This window comes from Sinocyclocheilus rhinocerous, unplaced genomic scaffold (assembly GCF_001515625.1).
Source record: "Sinocyclocheilus rhinocerous isolate Xijiao unplaced genomic scaffold, SAMN03320098_v1.1 scaffold5, whole genome shotgun sequence".
Taxonomy (NCBI): domain Eukaryota; kingdom Metazoa; phylum Chordata; class Actinopteri; order Cypriniformes; family Cyprinidae; genus Sinocyclocheilus; species Sinocyclocheilus rhinocerous.
Window position 1 is genome coordinate 1,502,872 of NW_015661874.1, and position 22,558 is coordinate 1,525,429.

General features: G+C 35.4%; 3 protein-coding genes and 1 long non-coding RNA gene across 5 annotated transcripts in view; 3 read left to right on the forward strand and 1 right to left on the reverse strand.

The window, feature by feature from the left end:
• The window catches only part of hpn (hepsin), a 16,774-nt gene extending 9,472 nt beyond the window's left edge, over positions 1–7,302 (forward strand). For both annotated transcript variants that reach the window (XM_016536380.1, XM_016536381.1), the window contains 9 exons: positions 1,654–1,783; positions 1,910–2,026; positions 2,741–2,781; positions 2,866–3,031; positions 4,375–4,571; positions 5,738–5,833; positions 6,362–6,504; positions 6,655–6,819; positions 6,905–7,302. In XM_016536380.1, the coding sequence (XP_016391866.1) occupies positions 1,654–1,783; positions 1,910–2,026; positions 2,741–2,781; positions 2,866–3,031; positions 4,375–4,571; positions 5,738–5,833; positions 6,362–6,504; positions 6,655–6,819; positions 6,905–6,958 (1,109 nt within the window). In that variant the 3' untranslated portion in view covers positions 6,959–7,302. The remainder of the gene's footprint in view (positions 1–1,653; positions 1,784–1,909; positions 2,027–2,740; positions 2,782–2,865; positions 3,032–4,374; positions 4,572–5,737; positions 5,834–6,361; positions 6,505–6,654; positions 6,820–6,904) is intronic.
• Positions 7,303–14,169: 6,867 nt separating this feature from the next.
• Positions 14,170–17,121, forward strand: fxyd11 (FXYD domain containing ion transport regulator 11). The gene is made up of 7 exons (XM_016536321.1): positions 14,170–14,227; positions 15,640–15,684; positions 16,134–16,166; positions 16,308–16,322; positions 16,492–16,566; positions 16,666–16,690; positions 16,824–17,121. Exons 2-7 carry the CDS (start codon positions 15,651–15,653, stop codon positions 16,849–16,851), a joined length of 210 nt encoding a protein of 69 aa, XP_016391807.1. The 5' UTR covers positions 14,170–14,227; positions 15,640–15,650; the 3' UTR covers positions 16,852–17,121.
• Positions 17,122–18,252: 1,131 nt separating this feature from the next.
• fxyd3 (FXYD domain containing ion transport regulator 3) overlaps positions 18,253–22,558 on the forward strand; it is a 13,347-nt gene continuing 9,041 nt past the window's right edge. Inside the window, exon 1 of the mRNA XM_016536372.1 lies at positions 18,253–18,384. The gene's annotated coding sequence lies outside the window, so the exon portion shown is untranslated. The remainder of the gene's footprint in view (positions 18,385–22,558) is intronic.
• LOC107726685 (uncharacterized) lies at positions 19,916–20,867 on the reverse strand. The gene is made up of 3 exons (XR_001638292.1): positions 20,745–20,867; positions 20,555–20,620; positions 19,916–20,158 (listed from the first exon to the last, which is right to left on the reverse strand). It is a non-coding gene; the product is annotated as an uncharacterized LOC107726685 (long non-coding RNA).

Here is a 22,558-nt window from a genome sequence, read left to right on the forward strand (position 1 = left end):
ACCCCATAACAGGATATTACCACCTCCATGCTTTGCTGTAGGAATGCTGTTATTTGGATGGCGAGCTGTATTGGATTTCCGCCATAAATATAGTTTGGTGTTGAGGCCAAATTATTCAATTTTAGTCTCATCTGCCTCAGAATCTTCAAGGTGAGTTTTGGCAACGCTCAGTCGAGACTGCATGTGGCCTTTCTTGAGGAGTGGCCTTTTCCTTGCAACCCTCCCATACGAGCCACATTTGTGGAGAATTTTGTGATATTGCTGTCACATGCATACAATGACCACTCTTTGTCATAAATTTCTGCAACTGCTTCAGAGTTGCTGTAGGCCTCTTGGTCGCCTCTCTGACCAGTTTCCTCTTGGATCTTTCATCCAGTTTGGAGTGACATCCTGATCCAGGGAGGGTCTGTGTTGTACCAAATACCTTCCACAATAGACTTCACTGTGCTTCTAGGCATTGATAAAGCCTCTGAAATTGTTTTGTATCCATCTCCTAAATTGTGCCTGTCCACAACTTTATCCCAGAGGTCTTTTGACAGTGCCCTGCCACCCATAGTTGATTGATTGTTTGCTTCAGTTGCACTACCAAGGACTGAAATGCTCCAGGAAAGCTCTTTTCATGCTGAGCTAATCAAAATGACCAGAGCTGATCACAGCTGAAAGTCAAATGGCTTTGTGAGCCATTGAGAAGATGATTAGCTACACCTGATTGAGTTTACAAGTCATTTTTAGGAGGTGGGTGGTCCTTTTTCCAACTCAGTGATTCTGTTTTTTTATTTTTTATTTTTTATGACGTGTTGGTGTTGTATCTTTCACTTGGAATTAAAAATCAGCTGGATAAAACAAATAATGCAAAGCAAAGCAACAAAATTTGATATATTTCCCTTAATATTAAAATAAATTCTTACTGAATAAGAATCTTAGTCTATCTATCTATCTATCTATCTATCTATCTATCTGTCTGTCTGTCTCTCAGAAAGTGTCTGTCTGTCTGTATATCTCTGTCTGTCTGTCTGTCTGTCCGTCTATCTATCTATCTATCTATCTAGATGAAAATAATATATTGATTATATTTATGTTATTTAATAATTTAACATTTTATTATTATATACATTTATGTTGCTTGTATAATTCAACAAATGGCATCCAGTTATAATCTCAGAAATAAAATCATTATTTTGCGTTTCACATTTTCCATCACAGTGGAAATGTTGAATGAGGTCATGTTGTGTGCATTGCATTGTAATCTATCTATCTGTCTGTCTGTCTGTCTGTGTCTGTCTGTCTGTATATCTGTCTGTCTGTCTGTCTATCTATCTATCTATCTATCTATCTAGATGAAAATAATATATTGATTATATTTATATGTTATTTAATAATTTAACATTTTATTATTATATACATTTATGTTGCATGTATAATTCAACAAATGGCATCCAGTTATAATCTCAGAAATAAAATCATTATTTTGCGTTTCACATTTTCCATCACAGTGGAAATGTTGAATGAGGTCATGTTGTGTGCATTGCATTGTATCATGCATTATTCAACACCGTGCATTCTGCTTGTATACTATATTCATGCAACATAGAGAGTGTGTTAGATCATCTATAACAGTATGAACATGCTCACTGTCTTGATCATGTCTTGCAGTGCAGGTGAGCGCAGCAGACCAGAGGCTGCGAGTGTTCGACTCCACCCAGCGGAGGTGGAAACACGTCTGCTCATCCAGCACCAACCAGCTCATCGCCAACATCAGCTGTGAGGAGATGGGCTTCGTCAGGTAACAAACACACAACACGTACCAGGCTCACAGCTAACTGTGAGAAATTTAGTCAAGCCGGTTTAAATGAATGAGTGAAATTTATCATTGTTTCAGTCACGTATTTGTGTTTTCCTCTCTATACAGAGCAGTGAATTTCTCAGTGACGTGTGCTCCTGACAATAGTGGTGACAAAGATTTTTTCTGCGTGAAAGAGAGTGAGTTAACATATGGGAAGAAGATAAAAACAGCCCTCTATCCTTGGTAAGACAAAGCCATTTCATGCGACTAAAACTAAATGTATGCAGCATGGACATCACCAAACTGAAATGAAAAAATCTACTTTGAAACCCCCATCAGCCATTGTTTTAACATAATGAAATATTTGTGATTAATAAAACTAAATGTATGCAGCATGGACATCACCAAACTGAAATGAAAAAATCCAACTTTGAAACCCCCATCAGCCATTGTTTTAACATAATGAAATATTTGTGATTAATATTTTGCTTGCATAAAATGTATTCCATCAGAATACACAACTACTTATAAATGGCCATCAAGGCCATCAGAATATTATATATGGTTTCTTAAGGATAATGTGACACTGAAGACTGGAGTAATGGTTGCTTAAAATTCAGTTTTGCCATCCCAAAAATAAATTACATTTTAAAATATATTAAAATAGAATTTAAAGTGTAATAATATTTCACAATATTGCTGTTGTTACTGTAATTTTGATCAAATAAATGCTGCCTTGATGAGCATGAGACATCTGTCAAAAGTCCTTGAAATGACCAGCCCAGTCAACATATCACAGTCTTGTTTGGTTTTACTAGTGGTGAAGAAATGACACACTCATTCTTTAATAGTGTATCAGATTGAACTTTAATCTGGCAAACAAAAAATAAACAATAACTAAAGGCTAAAAACCGGTAAGCTCTCTAAAACATTCTTCATGTTTCATTTTTGTTTCAGTAAATGTGACAAAGGTCAGATAATTGAGGTGATTTGTCAGGGTAAGTGCCACAACACATATTTGTAGCATATTGAATATTTGCACTGCAAATGGTTTGTGATTTGTTCGCTCTCCATCGCTGTAGACTGTGGTCGTCGTATGCTGCCTGAAGAGCGGATCGTGGGGGGAGTGGATGCTCGTCAGGGTTCGTGGCCGTGGCAGGTCAGCTTACAGTATGATGGAGTTCATCAGTGTGGTGGATCCATCATTTCAGATCGCTGGATCATCAGTGCTGCTCACTGCTTTCCTGAGTGAGTGACATACACTTTTTACTACTATATTTACTAAAACATGCTAGCAACCATAGGCGGAGGGTGAACCAACTCCAGGGTAAGGCTAAAAGCAGCCACATGTATTAAACATCATAAACCCGTCTTTTTAGGCAAGAACCAGACATGGGTGTCATGTTAAAAAAATAATAATTTGTATTTAACGTGACTATAATGTAATAAAAACGTTAGAAATTGATAATTATATAACGTTTCCTTTCCACGGTTATTCTAACAGCGAATCAATTATTTATAGAAAGTGACATTATCTCTAACATTGATCTATTGCGAGTTTAAGCACTCTCAAAAAAACAAAACTATCGTTATAATCACTGAAGCTGTATACACTGTGAAATTAATCTCTTACTTACATTGTACGTACATCTGCGCTTTGTTGTTTATGATGAGAGAATTCGCAAGAGTCCGGAATTCAGTCAGCGAACACGCGCGCACTTAACACAACTGATGTTTCAATGATGACTCATCTAAACGCCTCTGATTGGCCATAGCATTCCTAAGCTCAACAGAACTGTGTGTGATTGGTTCAAATGCGCAACACTGTAAAAACGCCTAAAATGAAATATGGTGCAACATGAGCAGATCTTAATTTAATGCCGCAGTCGACACTGTCTATTCATATTCACTTTGTTAGCAACAGACTAACATGATAACGTGATGCACTTATGTTGGAGCTTTAATTATGCAATGGGGGGGGCTATCAAACTCTGATATTGGATGACAGAATAACCTTATATAATCAATACACTAGACGGTGGAGTACATAGTTCATAATGCAATATATGCTGCATCATTTGGGACACAACTAACATGTTAAATCATGTTAACAACGTGCTAAAACATACTAGCAGTTTCTTAAAATATGCTAGAAAGTGTGCTAAAACATGGTAGAAACATGTTAGCAATGTATTAAAATATGCAAGAAACATGCTAGCAATGTGATAAAACTTGCTATCAGAATGTTAAACCGTGCTGGAAATGTGTTAAAACATGCAAAGCATTAAAACATGTTAGCAACACGCTAAATTATGTTAGCAAATATGCTAAAACGTAAGAAATTATGTTAATAACTAGAATCAAGCTAAAACATACTATAGCTTCATGCTAAAAATGGTAGCAATATCTATCTTACAGATTGCATGGCTTATACCTGGAAACTTCATGTTTTTTTAATTACTTTAATCTTAAAAATATTTAAAACATTAAACTTCACCGTTTTTAAACTACTTCACACTTTCTGGCTAGGCTTTCTCAAGCCAACATCAAAATTTGTCTATTTCATCCAAATTTGGTGCCTGTATCCTCAGGAGGTATCGTCATGTTTCACGCTGGCGGGTTCTGATGGGAACGATCTACAACACTCCCATCAGTAAGAATGTTGTGATCGTTGAGGTGAAGACGGTTGTCTACCACAGCAGCTACCTGCCCTTCGTCGACGCCAACATTGATGACAACAGTCGTGACATAGCTGTCCTGGCACTGACAAAACCTCTGCAGTTCACTGGCGAGTTTTTACATTTAGTTACATTCAGTTTTACATTCAGTTTTACAAAATTAATTGGCCAAAATCCAGCTCTGTATAGATGCATATTAAACTAGGGTCACCATGTCCTTTTTCCCGGACACGTCCTGGCCAGGATTTCTATATTGCCTAAAATATCCAGGTTTTGGCTTTGTTTGCGCTGCACAGACCGAATAGTGTATGACATCAAAGTACTGTAAGAGCTATAGAGAGCAGACGGCTACTTATGCTTTCAAATCGCTCTCACGGTACTTTGAATCGCTTCAAGTTGAACACACCTAATATGTGTGCGCATTTGCATCGCTTTGAGAGATCCTACCTTCTCACGCGCCATGATTGGTCGATTATGTACAATACCTGCATGTTATTGGACAAACTACTTTTCGATCATTACCTTCAGCAAGTATGAAATATTTTAGGCAATATAGAAATCCTGGCCAGGACTTGTCCGAGAAAAACAGCATGTATGGCCACCCTAATTAAACATCACATATGTTCTGACTGGCTGTATGCATATTTGCTTTCAGTTTCAGTTTCAACTTTTGCTTTTACCTCTCTGATTAAAAGTATCTTTTAAATGTTGCTGTAAATGTCATGTTGAGTTTTTTGTGTGTGTTGTGTTGGCAGGCATTTCAATACAAAAGTATTTTCATAAAAGAATGCGTTCATAAAAGAAATGGCTCTGTACAAGGACAAATCTTTACTGGCAGTAGTTTAATCACAGTCTGTTTTGAGGTGTTTTTCATTAAGTACTGGTATGTTACAAGTCTGACTAAACAGCAGTATTATAGTAAAACCTCGCTCCGGTCTCAGGTTGCTCGTCCTGAGAACAAAGCTCCTCTATTTCCAAGGGGCCTTGAGTTGCAACAGAAGACAATACGGGCAGAATTTTCTAGAAGGACAAAGCTTTTCCTCATCTCCACAGTTTTCTGTAACCATTAACTAGAATGTTGTAGGGAATATGTTGGATTTGATTCTGAAAATATATCTTTTCCCAATGTGAATCGAAGGAAATTGAGTATTAGCAGCTAAAAATTGCTCATCGTTCCCTCTAGTGTCCTTTTATAGTACACTGTAAAAAAAATCTGTAAAATTTACGGTAGAAAACCGGCACTTCTCAGTTGACATAATTTGTTTTGGTGTTTTAGATTATATCCAGCCAGTGTGTCTTCCTACTTACGGCCACCGTTTGGCAGATGGGCAGATGGGCACAGTAACCGGCTGGGGTAACATGGAGTATTATGGTTAGTAATCTCATGCTGTGTTTTTGAACTGTATTCCACTCAGTGTTGGGGAAAGTTACTTTTAAAAGTAATGCATTACAATATTGCGTTACTCAAATAACAATGCTTTTAAAGGCATAGTTCATCCAAAAATCTCAAAGCTGTCTTTATTTACTCACCCTTATGTAATTCCAAACCTGTATGATTTTGTTTTTTCTGCTTTGATGAATGATAACGACTTCCATTCAAAGTTAAAGGGAACTAAAACTGTTTGGTTACCAACATTCTTCAAAGTAACTCCTTTTATGTTCCACCAAAGCAAAGAAAGTCATACAGATTTGGAATGATGTGAGGTTGAGTAAATGAAGACAAAATTTTCATTTTGGGGTGTACTATCCCTTTAAATATGATAATTCCACCATTACATGAAGTCAACAGTAGACATTAGTTTGAAAAAGCATGAATATTCCTTTTAAGGACTCTAGAGACTTTCAGAAAAGTTTCTGTTTCACACAAACGCCCTCTTTTACGTCTCTTTATCTCTTGCAGGCACTCAAGCCAACATCCTCCAGGAAGCCCACGTGCCCATCATCAGTGATGCTGTTTGCAATGGCCCGGATTATTATGACAACCAGGTCACAACCACCATGTTCTGTGCCGGTTATGAGAAAGGAGGAACCGACTCCTGCCAGGTATCTGCCACTCAGCTATGACATCATCAGTCCAGATGGACAGAGCAGCTCGTGCCCACCAGAGGGCGACATTCATAACTAATGTGCATGATGTGGCTGTGTGGAATTGTGAAGTGATATGAGATGATACTATCTCTCATATGATGTCAGGGGGACAGCGGTGGTCCTTTCGTAGCATCAGATGTCCTGTCTAAGACCAGCCGCTATCGTTTGCTGGGGGTGGTGAGCTGGGGCACAGGCTGCGCCATGGCCAAAAAGCCCGGCGTCTACACGCGTGTGTCACGCTTTCTGCCGTGGATATCCACAGCCATGAGGGTGAGTGCTGCAGGATGATGCCACACTTTCAACAGCATATCTACATATCATAAAAACAAACTTTCTCTCGCATTTATCTCCATAGATGTATGAAAACTCCCCAGGGGTGCACAAAATGGCACGGGCGGTTACACCATAGTCATTCAGAGTGGAAAAATGCTTAATATGAGACTGAAATGTTGCCCGTTGAGGTCAGATGTGTTGCTCGGATCAGTCTGAGATCAGACGTCTGGTGCTGATCAGATGTTCTGTGATGATCAACCTGTCTCAAGGATAATATCTGACTCACGGAGGCCAAGAACAATTTCTGATGCTGTACTTTGGGGTTTAATATGTTTATGAACATAGCATGTTTCATTAACATAAAACATGCTATTTTTCTCTGAAAATCTGTCATCAAAATACAGTAAAATACGATATATAAGGTAATCAAATTAGCAATTTTGACTGAACCCAAAACCACTTATAATATGTGTGTGTGTGTATATATATATATACACACATACATACATACCTGTGTGTTTGTGTGTGTGTGTGTGTGTGTATATATATATATATATATATAAACTTTTTTTTCACACACAAAAACAATTAATAATTTTAGGCTATAGGGTATTTTTATCCGACTTTATTGCAGGTTTGTACAGAATGTATGGTAGCCAAACAAATTAAATCCATGTTCATGTTCAGCTCTAGTTCATTTACTTGTAAAAAAAAAAATATATATATATATTTTTCTATTAATTTAAATAATATAATGCTATACAAACAGACATAACATGGACTCCAGACAGCAACACACACACAAATACAATTTAATCACCATTCTAAATCTGACAAGGACTCTCAACTTTATATCAATCTACAGTATTTATATCAAATTTGTTTACTAGTGGCACAGTCAAAATCTGTAGTACATGCACTTGTAAGAAGCATTTTGCCGAATAATACAGGCCTCTGTGAAATGTGCCATGATTAAATGTGTACTTAAATAGGTTTTATAAATTGAAATGGCCAGAATGGTGACATTTGAAAATGTTTCATGAAAACTACACATTTGATGTATTTTACATGTATTATATTTTATTTTCTCTTCTTTTTTTCTTAAAGATGGGTTAAGCATTGAAGTGACAAGCACTAAATGTAAAGATACAAACCAAAGACTGGTTTAGAAAGCAGTATGAATAAACTCAGCACTGTGGCAGTCAGTATTGTTGCTTATATTTTTGTACATAATAGCTTCCTTACTATGCAATGCACTGTTTAATTCAAGTCTATGTCAAATTTTATGTTAAGCTGCTATATTGTTATCCAGATTTTGTACCATAACCTTCTGAGTAATATTTTGTAGTAATTTGGTAGCTCTAGCTTTAGGCCTTTTGAATATGACAACAATACAACTCAAACAGCTTTTAGCTTTTATTCTATAAATATGCTTATTTTTCTGTTTTCATGTTCATGAAACTAACTGATATGAATATATGTACACAATACAGAAATTCTGACCTTTGACATACAGTAATCTCACTACTTTTTCTTTTCAGTTCTTTTTAACCAAATATAAATGTTGCATCCATAATATGACTTAAATGCTGAAATAAAGACTTAATTTTTTTTTATAAAATAGTAATAATTTGTGGTTATTTTTGTTTGTGCTTTAGAAACTTGACATAAAATCATCTAAGCATTTAATCATTTATATATATAAATCATACTTAGCTGTGTGTTAATAATGTATATGTCTAATGTGTATCTAATACACACACACACACACACACACACGCATGCTTAAATTTGTGTTAATGAAACTGAGATGAATATATGTACAATATAGAAATTCTGACCTTTGACATACAGTAATCTTTTCAGTTCTTTCCAACCAAATATAAATTGTGCACCCATAATACATGACTTTAAATACTGAAATAATTTTATTTTTAATAAAAAACAAATGTGGTTATTTTTATTTGTGCTTAAAAATTGACAAAAACATCTAAGCGTTTAATTATCTATATAAATGTGTAAATGTAAACATTTTCTTCTTAGCTGTGTATTAATTCCAACATGTATATACGAAAAAATTATTTGTATTATTATTATTATTATCATTATATGCCTATATTATATTGTGTATTGTAGTCAGTCCAGTCCAGTTTCAATCCTGGTAACAGCTCTAATTTTCACCATTTTCTGATGGCATTATAGGTTTGTACAAATTAATGCAACACATTTCAAATCTGAATGCGTACAAGATAACTCTTTCATTCATAAAAACTACTTGGCATCCATGGAACCATTGCTGGGTGGAAAAAATGTGTCTTTCTGGCTGATGTAAATTTTAGTTTTGGCAGTAAAATGCCTTATACTCAAATGGCAGTTCAGTAATGCTAGGAGGAAGGGAAAGCATAAAGAAATCAGTGCTAAGCACACAAGGAAGTGTAAAGAGAGCGACACTCGTGGCTGTAAATGTTGGAATAGGCTATGTCCCAGCCCATCCTCAAAATTTCTTGGAAGAGGTCCTTGCAAATGAGCATCCTCCATCCGACAGGGTGTTTTTCAGCGCAGTTTCTACTGAGAAAGAGCACTGCTCTCATCTGCTCTGCTACTGAGCCATCGCTCGAGGGACTGGACCAGCAGAAAGGGCTTTCCGTGGCCCTGTGACAACTGATGAAATGAGAAGGATGAAGACTCAAACTGCTGTTTCTCTGATGTGGCTTCTGATTTTAGTGCTGCAGTTTGCTACGCTTACCAAAGGTGTGTTTTCCGGTTTCATTTTAATGCTTACGGTTAAAGAAAATGCCAGTTTTTGTGATAGATTTGGATAGTTCATGTTCCTCGACTTTTAAACTTCCGTTGAATAAGCTGCTGTGTTTAATAGGACAATACAAATAGCTGTTGGTAAAGTGGGATTTTTCAAACTTTATATTTTAATTGGCTCAAAATGAGAGGATTTGAACATTTCTTTATTTATATTTAGACTTTATTGGCTAGTTTGTGTACAGGTGTGGTTATTAGAATAGTCAAGTTCATAATTTCTTAGTCAAATGAGTGAAACCCTCCTCCTCACGCTGTTGCTTCTCTCCTGTGCTTTAGGCCTGAATCACTTTATAGTTCCTCAGAATTTGACCTCGGAGACCGGAAAAACTGTCACCTTTGAATGTGGTGTCGGTGGATTGAATGGGCAACAAATCTGGTTTTACATTATGGGTCCAAAGGTCAATGATTCTATGGCTTGTCCAAGAGACAAAACCAAATACTTACCCGCTCAGGTGACTTCTCCTTAAACTATTGTGGTGCACACACTGTACACTAGCAGTCGAGTTTGGACACACCTATCATTATGACTCTCTTTAACATTTCAGAATCAACAACACAAATAGAGTGATTAACGATCAAAACCAGATGAAAAAGTAGCAAGGCTTTGCCTACACTCTTAAAAATAAAGGATTTCATAGCAGAGCAATAAAAGAATCTTTCAGTAATCAATTCTTAAAAGAACCTTCCTTTTCCACTATAAAGAACATTTTGTGGAATGGAAAGGTTCCATGGATGTTTGTTTAAAGTTCTTCATGGAACAATCAATGCCAAAAAGAACCTTTAGTTTGAAGAGTGTAGATTACAGTTCTTCTGTAAAGTCTAAATATTGTTTCTACATAATTTGTAGTTACTAATGAGAATGAATTAAACTCTCATAAGTTAAAGAAAAATGTTTCATTTTTCTACAATAACAGGTTTAAATGGATTAGCTTGACAAAAGCAGCCGACACAACAGTTTGTGTAAAAAAAAAAAAATATATATTTACTCCACTATGCTGTAGAAAATTTCCAAATGATGTAATTTCCTATGTGCTATATTAAATAATAATAATAATAATAATATTTATCAAATGATAGATAGATAGATAGATAGATAGATGTACTTAGATAGCAAGATAGATATATCTAATTTGCTAAATAATATATATATTTTTTAAAATATGAATTATTAAGAAATAGAGTATATTTAATTTCTCAGTTGTAAAATGATAGTGCCCTTAAATTGACCATAAATCTTTCTCTTTTCCCCAGTCAATGAAAGCTTACTGTTATAAAAAAACTGGTGGAGACGTAGCTGCTTGGGAAGTCGCAGGAACATCAGAAGATGACAATGGCACTATTTTTTTGTGCAAGGTCAATGGCATAGATGACAAAATCGGACGCCTTTATGTGTACGGTATGTTACTAGCAATTAAATGTGTGTGTGAATGTGAACAGGCATTTGCCTTCATGTCTCTCTCTCTCTCTGTGTTCCTTTCAGAGAATGATTCTTACTATGCTAAGCTCATTGGATACGTGATTGGAGGATTTTTAGCTGGCCTCATTACCATCATTGTAGCTTATGTCCTGTTGAAAAGATCAGAGAAAGTACAGCATTGCTTCAGTGAGTTTCTCGTTACTCATATACTTGCACATGTACTGCACATTATAGTCACTCAAATATATCTAATTTGCATGAAGAGATATTGAGTTACAGGCAGATAGTTTCTAAAGTTTGGTCTTGTTTCTAGGGTCGGTGGGTGGAATCCAAGATGACGTGCAATCGGCACAATCTAAGCAATATTGAAACCCCTCTCATGCTCCTTATGAACAAATGTGGATCTGATAATAATAATTATAATATAGCACACACACACCATAAGATAATATATGTAATATACAGCATACAATTAGTTTCTATAGATTTGAAAGAAGGCTTATGTTTCTCAGGTTTCAGTCTTGTCCAGCAGAGGGCGTCTTCACTTCTCTGGTCACAGCCATTAATGTTTTAGTTTCTAATGTACTTGGTTCAAAATCCTTTTTTTGGTCATGGAGAAACATTTTTATTAACTATCATAACTGTATTTCAATTTCTAACCCTAACTTACACTAAAGGCAGAGGGATTTTGATCCAGGAATATGTTTTATTGGCTAATCCACTTTAATCATCAAGCAGCTCCACCTTTTAATAATGTATATCTTACAAATACAAAGACTGGATTATTTAATCGAGGATCTGCTGCTTAATGAATAGTCAAGTACTCTTTGTCATTGTCATGCTGTTTACAATATACATTTAATTTAGTTTGTTATTTTTTATTTTCAAGTTCATGTAAATTACGCACAACTTTGACTGATTTAATTTCATTTTATACTGCTTTAAGTGGCTAAATGACAACATTCACAGCACACAAACTGAGGCTTTTGGGTAGCATTGAGTAGATCAATAGTAGATGGGTCAATATTGACACAGGTGGTTCGCTGCACCCTGGAACGGCCGTGTTTCAATTCTGCTATGCTTTTCATTGTAGATATCAGTCCATGAGCATTTCGTTTTTAAAGTTTGGCTCGGAAAATGTGCGTTTAAGCCTGTTTTGAAGCTTTGACTATTTGCATATGTGCTCCAGCATTTGTAAACACTCAAGAGGTAACATCACAGCACACAACAACCATCTGCTTTAGCTCACAGTCAGATTTAAGTTTAATGTTGTATGATATTTTCGCCATATGCTCATATAAATTAAAAATGTAAACCTTATTGTAAACATCTGAAATGTAGATGAGAACATTTCAAATCAGATTAGACTGTCAAATCTAAAACATTTATTTTGTTATTTTTGTTTTTTTACCTTTATTTTAATGCTTTGTTTTCTTTAGAGACTCCAATACCTGTATACAAATAATCAGAGTAATTTAATTAAACTTTTATTTTAATTTCAAATTCTTGTAATATGTTCCACTGACATTATCAAAACAGATATTATTGAGGCTTTTGCTCCATGTCTTATCAGCATGTACTTTTCATAAAGGTGATTATCTTGTATAGAGACTTTTATTTGGGGTCAGTTTGACCCCAGTATAAATATATTTTAGAATAATACAATAAAACAAATAGAAATCAACAAGTGGCAAGTGTGTATTTCCACAGTGTGTACGTACACCAATCAAAAATGGTGTTCAAGACATCAGCACAGCACATATAATGATAAAAGCGTCAGATAAGCTTAGAGTTTTTCCGTGTAATCTTTCAGATGACTGCTCCTGATTCATGTGTTTGCTGGAGATGTCCTAGAGAGCAGCTCCCTGACTGCCTGTGCACGCTTAAATACTGCGGTTAGGGTATATCATTTCTTCTGGAATGGTGCAGTAGGGCAGATTTTTGTTCTCTATGTATATGACTGTAATCGTTACTGTTAAAAAAAATATATATATATATTCCTGGACTACAAAAGTAAATAATTTTACAAAATGTTCTTTGCAGTGATTAGGATGATTCTTCAAGCACACACCCTAAAACGTGACATTACTTTGCTTATAACCCCTGCTTTGGTTACTTGACTTAAAGCCTTTCTAGAGACTTAAGCCACACTTATAATTATTTTTTTCAAACTGCCAAATATAAAATCAAAATGACTTAATATATGACTTTATATAAAATTTGAGACATTACTGTACATTCTCGTAGAAAGGTCCTAAGAATATATTGTATATTCTTTTGCATATACAGTAATGATTGTCATTGTCATGATGCAATTTACATATTTATACATTGTAAAATATATTTATATATTGTAGATCATATAATTATTACAATATTATTATATTATATTTTTCCATAAATGAAATTTCTACAGAAATGTACAAATCTCACATATATCTCGTCTCTCTCTCCACACACACACACACACACACACACACACACACACTATTATATGATATATAAATATGTATTTTATATATAAATATAGAACATATATATTTTGTAACTATTATTATATTTGTTTTATGTTTCTACATTTTTCATGTTTTTTATTTAAAATTGCAATATTTGGTTCAAATGGTTTTTAAAATGTTTCTAAACCTGAATTTTGCTGCTACCTTATCAAGGTAACATTCTAATTCAAAAATAAAGTAGCAATGATGTATGTCTTTGTATAGGGTGAACCAAACATATGAGACAGTAATGCCTTGCACCCTTCAAAGTGTTCACATAAAGTGCTCTGCCCTTCAGAGTGATGCTCATAGTGTCACATTACTGGTGACTGTTGGGTAAAGGACATTAGCTTTAATGCCTACAGTCAATGAAAGAACATTTAAAGGACACTGATTTGTTGGTGTACTCATGTTAACCTCCATCTTAAACAACTTTGAAGCTGTGTGTAATTCATCAACACGCAGGTCATGTTTTGGGCTAAACAGTGGTCATGATGACGTGATGATGCACACACCCAAAATGCATCGATCTGATATGCTGTGCTGTGTTTATGTGTATACAGTGAAGAGGAGTTTTCTTTAAAGGTTATAGAAAAGACAGAAAGGTCGTGAGATTAGCCTACCTGAGGAGCTTCATTCAACATCTACTGCTCAGAGAGCCATCAGTTCCTCTGCTAAGGTAAGATCAGGGTCTTTTTATATATATATACTGGATTGTACTAAATGTGACATGGGAATGATGCAATGAAGAACTACTTCCTTTAATAGTATTTACTTATCTTGCATGCCAGTGTGGATCTTTAGAAAATCTTCATTAATGTTTGATTCATTGCCATTTGTGATTTAATACATAATCCGAGCTCTGAGTTATTCATTTAAGTACAAATGAACCGTGATTAGATAAAGATTCTGTCTTAGAATCAGGTCGATAGATGAAGGTGACCCCACACCTGCCATTTTGGATATGTGGACCTTTCGAGAACTGTTTTACTTGAAAGTCCTGTAAATATTCCCTAGAAAGTCTGACTTCAGAGGAAGCCTTGTTTAAAAGGATGGTTCATGCAAAAATGAAAGATCTGTCATCGTTTACTCACCCTCAAGTTGCTCCAAACCTATATGGGTTTTTTCTTCTGTTGAACACAAAAGAAGATATTTTTAAGAATGCTGATAACCAAACAGTTGCTGGTAGCCATTGACGTGAGTATAGAACAAAAAAATCTATGGAAGTCAATGGCTACCAGCAACTGTTGGGTTATCAACAATCTTCGAAATATGTTCTGTGTTCAACAGAAGAAAGAAACTCATACAGGTTTGGAACAACTTGAGTGTGAGAATGGTGTCAATTTTCATTCTCGTGTGAACTCTCTTTAAATCTCTTCAATCTATTTCAGTCAGATAAAAGATACATTAATATAACAAAAATGGCATCCAGACTTCAGGGCCCATGTGTGGTCAGTGAGCTACAGATCCAAAGAATTTCGAGATGATTCTATAACCAGAGGAGGTGGGAGGGCAAACTTTCCAAAAGACCTCCAGGCATTCAAGGGTACACCAGCAGTGTCCTGGAGCGTGCTGCGTCCCGACTGTGTCGACCCATCTTTTTTATGTTTACTTTCAAAACACGAGTGCTGCTTTCTCTCAGCTGTACTTACAGCTGGAGTTTCTAAACAAACATTCCGCGTCTCACTGTTGACCTGTACATGGGAACAGAACATATTCCATCTAATTATATGTGCTGCAAGTAGCCGACACTGGCATTATGTTGATGTATACTGAAAAAGTATTTCAAAATAAATCTGTTTTATATGTTTAGTGACTTTAAGAGAACTGAATCAGTCGGATTCAATAATAGTTGTGTGATCGGAATCAACTGAGAATTTATGACTCATTTAGGGTATTTTTTGTCATTTTGGAACCCCAGTCATTTACTGTTATTATATTGGGTTTAAAACTATATGAGGGTGAATAAATGACAACATTTTCATTTTTTTGAGTGAATTATTACTGTAAGACCAAAAAAATATAATGGCTCATTTAATGTGTGTGTGTGTGTGTGTGTGTGTGTGTGTCTGTTGAACTGCTCTTGATCAGGAGGGGTAAAAATGAGCCAGCTCACAGAACTAGTTCTCCTTACAGGTAAGTCATGACTATTTATGTACACAGTAAAGGTCACAGACTGATCTGTGCCCTTGGGACTGAAGGTCAAGTATTAAAAAAAGACTTTCTGTCCACATTTACAGTATAGGACTTACTGACTTTAACTGTTTTTTTTTGTTTGTTTTTTTTAGAAAATCATGGTTATAAAAACTAGTAAATTTTCTAAATTCAAAATTAAGTTCTCATTACAGTATATATACACAGTAGTTTATAACATACATAAATCATGAATTTGAACTTAAATTGCTTATTTATTTTACAGAACAAAATGTATATTTTTATTTTAAATCTTAAAAAAGAGTGCAATATTTTGAGAGTATTACCTTTCCCCAAAATGTCTTATACTTTATTCGTTTGTTAATGCCATTAATAATTTTTTTCTTTGTGTATGTGTATGATTTTTCATAAATCTTTATTTTCATTTACAGTCTTCTTGGCACTCTTCAGTCGAGCTGAAGCGAGTAAGACAGAAAAGTTTATTTCTAATATCGCTATTCAATGTTTAATCCTGTCTCATGCATTGACAACATTAAGATTTTTGGCAGCATTTTTGTCTGTTTTCAATGGCAGTCTAAGTTTTCTCCTCTTTTTTGCCTTTGCAGATCCTTTTGTTTACAGTAAGTACTCTGAGGCAGATGCACATGATATCCTTATAAATATAACTTATAATATATATAAAATGTATAAATATGAATATAAATGTATAAATATGATAAATATGAATGTATAAAAATATATACAATTTTTAATCCTTTTTAAGATAGATTAAAATGCTTCTGTTTTTAGACTATGAGGCGCTGAGGATCGGGGGGTTGGTTTTCACAGCCCTGCTTGTAGCTGGAGGGGTTGGAGTTCTGTGTTGTAAGTAGCTCTGAATTTTTACACATGCATTTTCTACCTAAAGAAAACCTTATGTTTGACATTTTAGGCAAAAAGAGTAACATATTGTTCTCTTCACAGGGGGGCAGTGCAAACCAAAAAGAAAGTAGGTCACCTGATCTCACCGTCATATTCACACTTTTACATCTAAATGAAATTATGTACATTTTGAAATTAAAACATGTTATTTATGATAATAAATGGTATAATTTAAAAAGTACCTCATCTCTTTGACATAGGGATAATGAAGACGCAAGCAAAATCTAAGGATCAGGGACTTCATCTGCTGAAACTTTCTAATGAATTTTTAATTGAGTAGAAGACGGTTTTATTCTGTCTATTTACTGATGGCGAACTAGCTCCACTTCTCATCTGTACTTTATTTTATTGTAGGGTTTCCTTTGTTTCAACCATTAATTTATACATTAATCACAGTCCCTGCCCAAAAAACTGAGCTTTTGAATTTGTAAAATTATTCTATAAATTTTAGCAATCTCTCAAAGTGGCGCTTTAATAAAGATTCTCAGTTATTGGCCTGCAAAATTGCATTTGTTGTCATGTTTTATGCCTGAATTTGGCTGGCCTTGTGCAAGATGAAAGTCAAATGTCTTTTTTGTAGTAGGAATCAAAGTAGAATCAAATGCTGAAATGTATTATTAAAACAGAGGGAATATTTTAAATAAATAGATAGATAAATAAATAAATAGATAGATAAATAAATAAATAAATAAATAAGTAAAGTGGTAAATTTTTATATTTATTTGACCTGTTTCTCAATGTTGTATACATTGAAATCCATAGAATGATAATGTCCAGGCATAAAATTACCAGTAACTTTTCCGTTAAGTTTATGCACATTTCCTCCAACCCTAAAACAAAACACAATACAATGTGTAATTTAAAGTAAACAAAATCAAAAATCGCCTGTGAAAAATCTATTCTGAAAATTCCTTTATATTAAAGGGGTCATATGATGTTGCTAAAAAGAACATTATTTTGTGTATTTGGTGTAATGAAATGTGTTTATGTGGTTTAAGGTTAAAAAAAACACATTATTTTCCACATACTGTACATTATTGTTTCTCCTCTATGCCCCGCCTTTCTGAAACGCGTCGATTTTTACAAAACTCATCGGTCTGAAAAACGAGGTGTGCTCTGATTGGCCAGCTATCCAATGCGTTGTGATTGGCCGAATACCTACACAGCGCCTTCACGACATGGCGGTGGCGGCAACAACAATACTATACAGCGAGAATAAGTTACGCCTTCTTTCTTTGCGTGAATATTTGGGCGGCGTTATGCAAATCTTCCGTAGACATGTGGGGGCGTGTTAGAACAAGCCGTTTTAGGTAGGTGTGGTTGACTCTTAACTTTTATAAAGAATATCTCTTTGGATTTGAGACTTTAGTCTTTGCAACTTTACAGATCTTCTTTATGCACCAAGAGCTTGTAACACTTCAAAGAGAAAGGAAAAATTGAAATCGCATCATATGACCCCTTTAACACATTTATTTCAGATCTCTTAGAGAGTTCTATTCCTCTACTTTTGTTAGATTATTGTGTTCACTCACCAGCAGAATAAATTCAGCCCGAGCGTGCATGACAAACTAAAAACTGTCATAGTTGCTCTCCCAGAGAAAAGATCCTTCATTCAAAGCTCAACCCACTCAGGACTGAGCCAACCTGTTGAGCGGATGGTGGGTGTTGGTTTCAGTCTGTCTAGATCAGATCTTTACGGGTAGTTCCTTCACAAACCACGTTTCAAACGTCAACATTTCACTTTCTTTATCTTTGAAAAGGGTGAGTAATCAGTTTTGATTCCATTTTAATGTTTATACAGTGAAACATATGTTACGGCTGATGGATAGTCAAGTTCATATATTCAAATATGATAATTAAGCATTCAGAAACTTTCTAAGGTATTTTATAAGGTGTTTTGTGTTCATACTTTACGTGGTGTTTAATCTTTGTATCCTTTGAATCCTTTAAATTCCATGGAACATTTCAATTGCACAAAAAGTTCTTTATAGTGGAAAAAGTTTCTTCCAATTATTACAATTTTCTTCATCCTAAAAAAATTCTTTAAGGAACTGTTCACTGTTCACTATTTGTAATGGGTAAAGATTTAAGGCTTATTACATGATCTGCTCATGGAAACAGATGTTTGTTAGCTGAAGGGAGCACAAAGACAGCACTTCTTTAACTACTGGAAAGGGCGGGATTGTGGTTTTTGGAATGATGATTCATTTCAACAGGATGTCTTGTTCCTTCCTGCGTCACTCTGCACACATGGGCAAGAAACAGCTTAAAAGTAAACTTCGGTGCTAATCTAGTTATATACTAAAGAGTTTTCTGGATAGGTGAATCTGTAAATACATTGCTGAACTAGATGGTTTTACTCCATTTTAAAGGGCCTGTGTTACTAAAGGGCATCTGTCCGTGTGTTTCTGCTGGAGTGTATAATCATACAATACTTCAAAGTTCACAGCCTGTTCTCAGGGGTGGAATTTTGTTCCTAATATAGCTGCAGTCTGGATTCCTGTGTACATGGCTTGCATCCTTTGTGTACCATGTGATTGTGTCAAGTTGTTTTATATGGAGTTACTCTTAACAGGTTCAGGAACATGCTCGGGTTCTGGGCTGTTTTGAGCATTGTCAGAACACTCTGAAGCAGTCATCTCATCAGGGATGTCTAAAGCTCCATCACAATTGGTATCCTGCATTTCATTTCTTTCATGCGTTCTATCCATTTGCAGTAACCATTCTGATGTCTTTGAAACAGGATCAGTATCGTCCATCAGAGCAGAATCAAGAGCACTGCCACGGGTAGCACATGTGGAATTTGATCGAACAGATTCCTCTTCATCATCATCCCAGGATAAGAAATTCACTGGAAGCAACAGATTTCTGTGCACTACTTTTTCTCTGCCAGTCTGAGCATCCTTAATCCTGTACACATTAATCTCTGGTCTCACTGATTGTACTTCGTACAGAACAGAATCCCCACTTGTCTGCAACTTTCTTCATGCCTTTCACTCCACGATTAGCCAGTAGAACTCTATCTCCCACTGCTAAGGTGTACCTCTGACCTTTCGATTGTAAAGAATGGCATGACGGTTTTGTTCTTTGAGACTGTTTCCGAGCAATTTCAGCAGCTGTGCTCAAGTCTCTTCTCAATGTGGTGACAAACTCATGATGGCTGACCACTCTATCATCACAAAGGACATGCTGAAACATGATGTCAATCGGCAGCATGAGAAAACCAGTTCTAGTCGGTTAAGAGCTACCTGTTCACTTGAAGCAAAAACCATCAGATCGTCCAAGTAGCAAAGAAGGCATCTCGTATTCTTTTTGGAAAAAAAAATAATAAAAAATTACCACAGTTTCTGTACAAGATTGTGTCCACCCGACTCCAGCGAAAACTTTAAGATGAACCCTCGGCCACTTCAGGAACCATCTTGATTGAAGGAACAACAGGTCACGGCACCAATGTGACTGTGTGTGTTGGAGTAATTCACACTGAGATCAGGTGGATGGTCACTCAAGGATGCTTTACTGGGCCTGACAGACAAAACTGGGACAAACACGACCAAAAGGCTGGTTAGAATACATTGCATCGATGTTGCATGAGAAGTCTTAGCAGCAGGGAGATTATAGAGACTCTGCTTCTGACATTTTCTCTAAAGTGCACGTGACATAGTGGGCAAAAACCTCAAAATAAAACACATTAAATAAAATAAAACACTAATACAGTCAATTCACATTAATACAGAGAAACTGTAAACTTAAGTGACCAATATTTTACATATTTTGTATAAAAGACAGAACGGAAATAATGCAGCCCTAAAATGGCGCCGCTACACACTTCAGCACGTGCGAGAGCATACAACACGTGTGCTAATAGCTAACATTCAACTATAGCTGATATTATTTTCACACAGATCATGACAAAACCGAACAAAACACATACCTGGGACAAACACGACCAAAAGGCTGGTTAGAATACATTGCATCGATGTTGCATGAGAAGTCTTAGCTAAATGAAATAAACAGAGGTTCGGAGTTCACAAGTAGGCCAATAAACACTTCATTTTATCATTTATAAACTTGGGCTTTATAAACTTAGTTTTTAAGACGGAGCAATCATTTATGCGACTTACCAGCAGGGAGATTATAGAGACTCTGCTGCTGATGACGTAGCTCCGCCCCGCAACATCATGTGCGCAATGAGTGATGCAACAGCCAATGGGAGTTTTCCCAATTTATGCATGAATTTAACTAATTATTTTAACTCTCCTTTACATATATATATATATATAGAGAAAGAGAGAGAGAGAGAGTCGCCTTGGAATTATAAGGTTCTATCTGACATTTTTGTCAAAACTGGATGAAGGTAAGATCTTTGTGTGGAGCACTGACTGCTGTCAGACTCCTTGTGCATAAAACAATCTCAGTGTATTATTCCAATTAATGGCAAAAGAAATGTTTGGAAATGTAAACTGATATTTCTTACTGACACACTACAGCAAAAGAGAAATAACTGACTTAAAACCATTTTTTGTTGGTGAAAATACTAATGGCCTAAGACTTTTGCACAGTACTGTATATTTTTATATATGCAGGTACTTTAATATAACTCTCTCATCTCTTCAGCACAGAACAACAGGCTTTAAACCCAACCTTTACATCAGCGGTTGCTTGCAATAATTACTAGACTCATCAAATTAGTGCAGAGAAGGAGGCGTGTCATAAAATGAAGACTGATCAGACCTCCAACCAATCAAATGTACAATTTGCTGCTTACACCAGTATTTATGAGGCAGATGAAAATGATTTAATCCTATAGTTAACTTGACAATTCAAAAGGTTTTTAAAGTTATTCCGTGTTTAGTTATTCAGTGTCTCAAAACATGTGCAATACTATAAATAACTGCCTTTAGGTTGACTTTGGTCAAGAAACCAGTAGTAGACATGACCTAAAAATAAACACTTCAACTAGGAGAGAGAAGAGTAGGACTGATGCTAAGTGTCTGTTCAATAACTTAGGTTTGCTAGTGAACTATCATCCAGACAGAGATGTTTTTGCACCGTATACAAGTCACCACCTTGATGCTACGGTTGCCAGGATGTCACTATGTGGTTGCAAATATGTTCTGAATGATATTTAGCAGGTTGGCATGTGGTTGCTAGGTGGTCTCTAGGGTGTTCTGGGTAGTTGCTAGGTGCTTACCTACTGGAGCAAGTCAAAAGCACACAATCATAAGTTAGATCCCTTAAAAATAGTAAAACACCCTTTCACACTTCAAAGAAAAAAAGTTTTGTCTAGTTTTTCATTATAAATTTCTAAAAATGCTTAAATCAAGACAAATTTACTAGGAAAATGATTTAAGAAAACACATATTATTTTCAGTAAAATGTATCAAAATTTGATTAAATTAGAAAATTAGGAAAAAAATAGAAATATATCAGTGGTGTAAGAAAGAAAATATTGTTTTCTCTTTGAATTAAGTTTATTTTTCTTACCCCAATGACAGTTTTTATTTTATTTCATGTTTTAAGAATAAACTCACCTGATGCATTTTTCAGAAAAAAATAGTTAATATTTTTCTTCTCAAGTAAATAACTTGATTTATGAATGTTTAAGATGTTTGTACTGGAAAACAAGACAACTGAGTAAAACAATTTATTTTTTCTTCTAGTGCACAACAAGACTGACACTGAGAGTTAGTAATATTCCTAGGCTGTCTTGTTTAAATTTCTCATTTCCTGAATGAGGATTTAATGTTGCAAGTGAGGAGCAAAAAGGGCTAAGAGACAGTATTGTTAGTAAAATGAACTATGGCAACAGTCAAGAAAGAAACAAGGCATTGCATTGAAGAAGAGATGGTCGGTTTGTAATGTGAGATGAGGAAGTGATGTTAAACACTGTAGAACAAAATTCCTCATTCTTTCTCATGACCCCCCCCCCCCCCCA

Bases quoted from the DNA above. Each gene is read 5' to 3' on its own strand.
- fxyd11 (XM_016536321.1), top strand. From the start codon at position 15,651: ATGAGCCAGCTCACAGAACTAGTTCTCCTTACAG. The intron at 15,685-16,133 runs GTAAGTCATGAC...TTTCATTTACAG, and splicing joins AGAACTAGTTCTCCTTACAG to TCTTCTTGGCACTCTTCAGT. The intron at 16,567-16,665 runs GTAAGTAGCTCT...TTCTCTTCACAG, and splicing joins AGGGGTTGGAGTTCTGTGTT to GGGGGCAGTGCAAACCAAAA.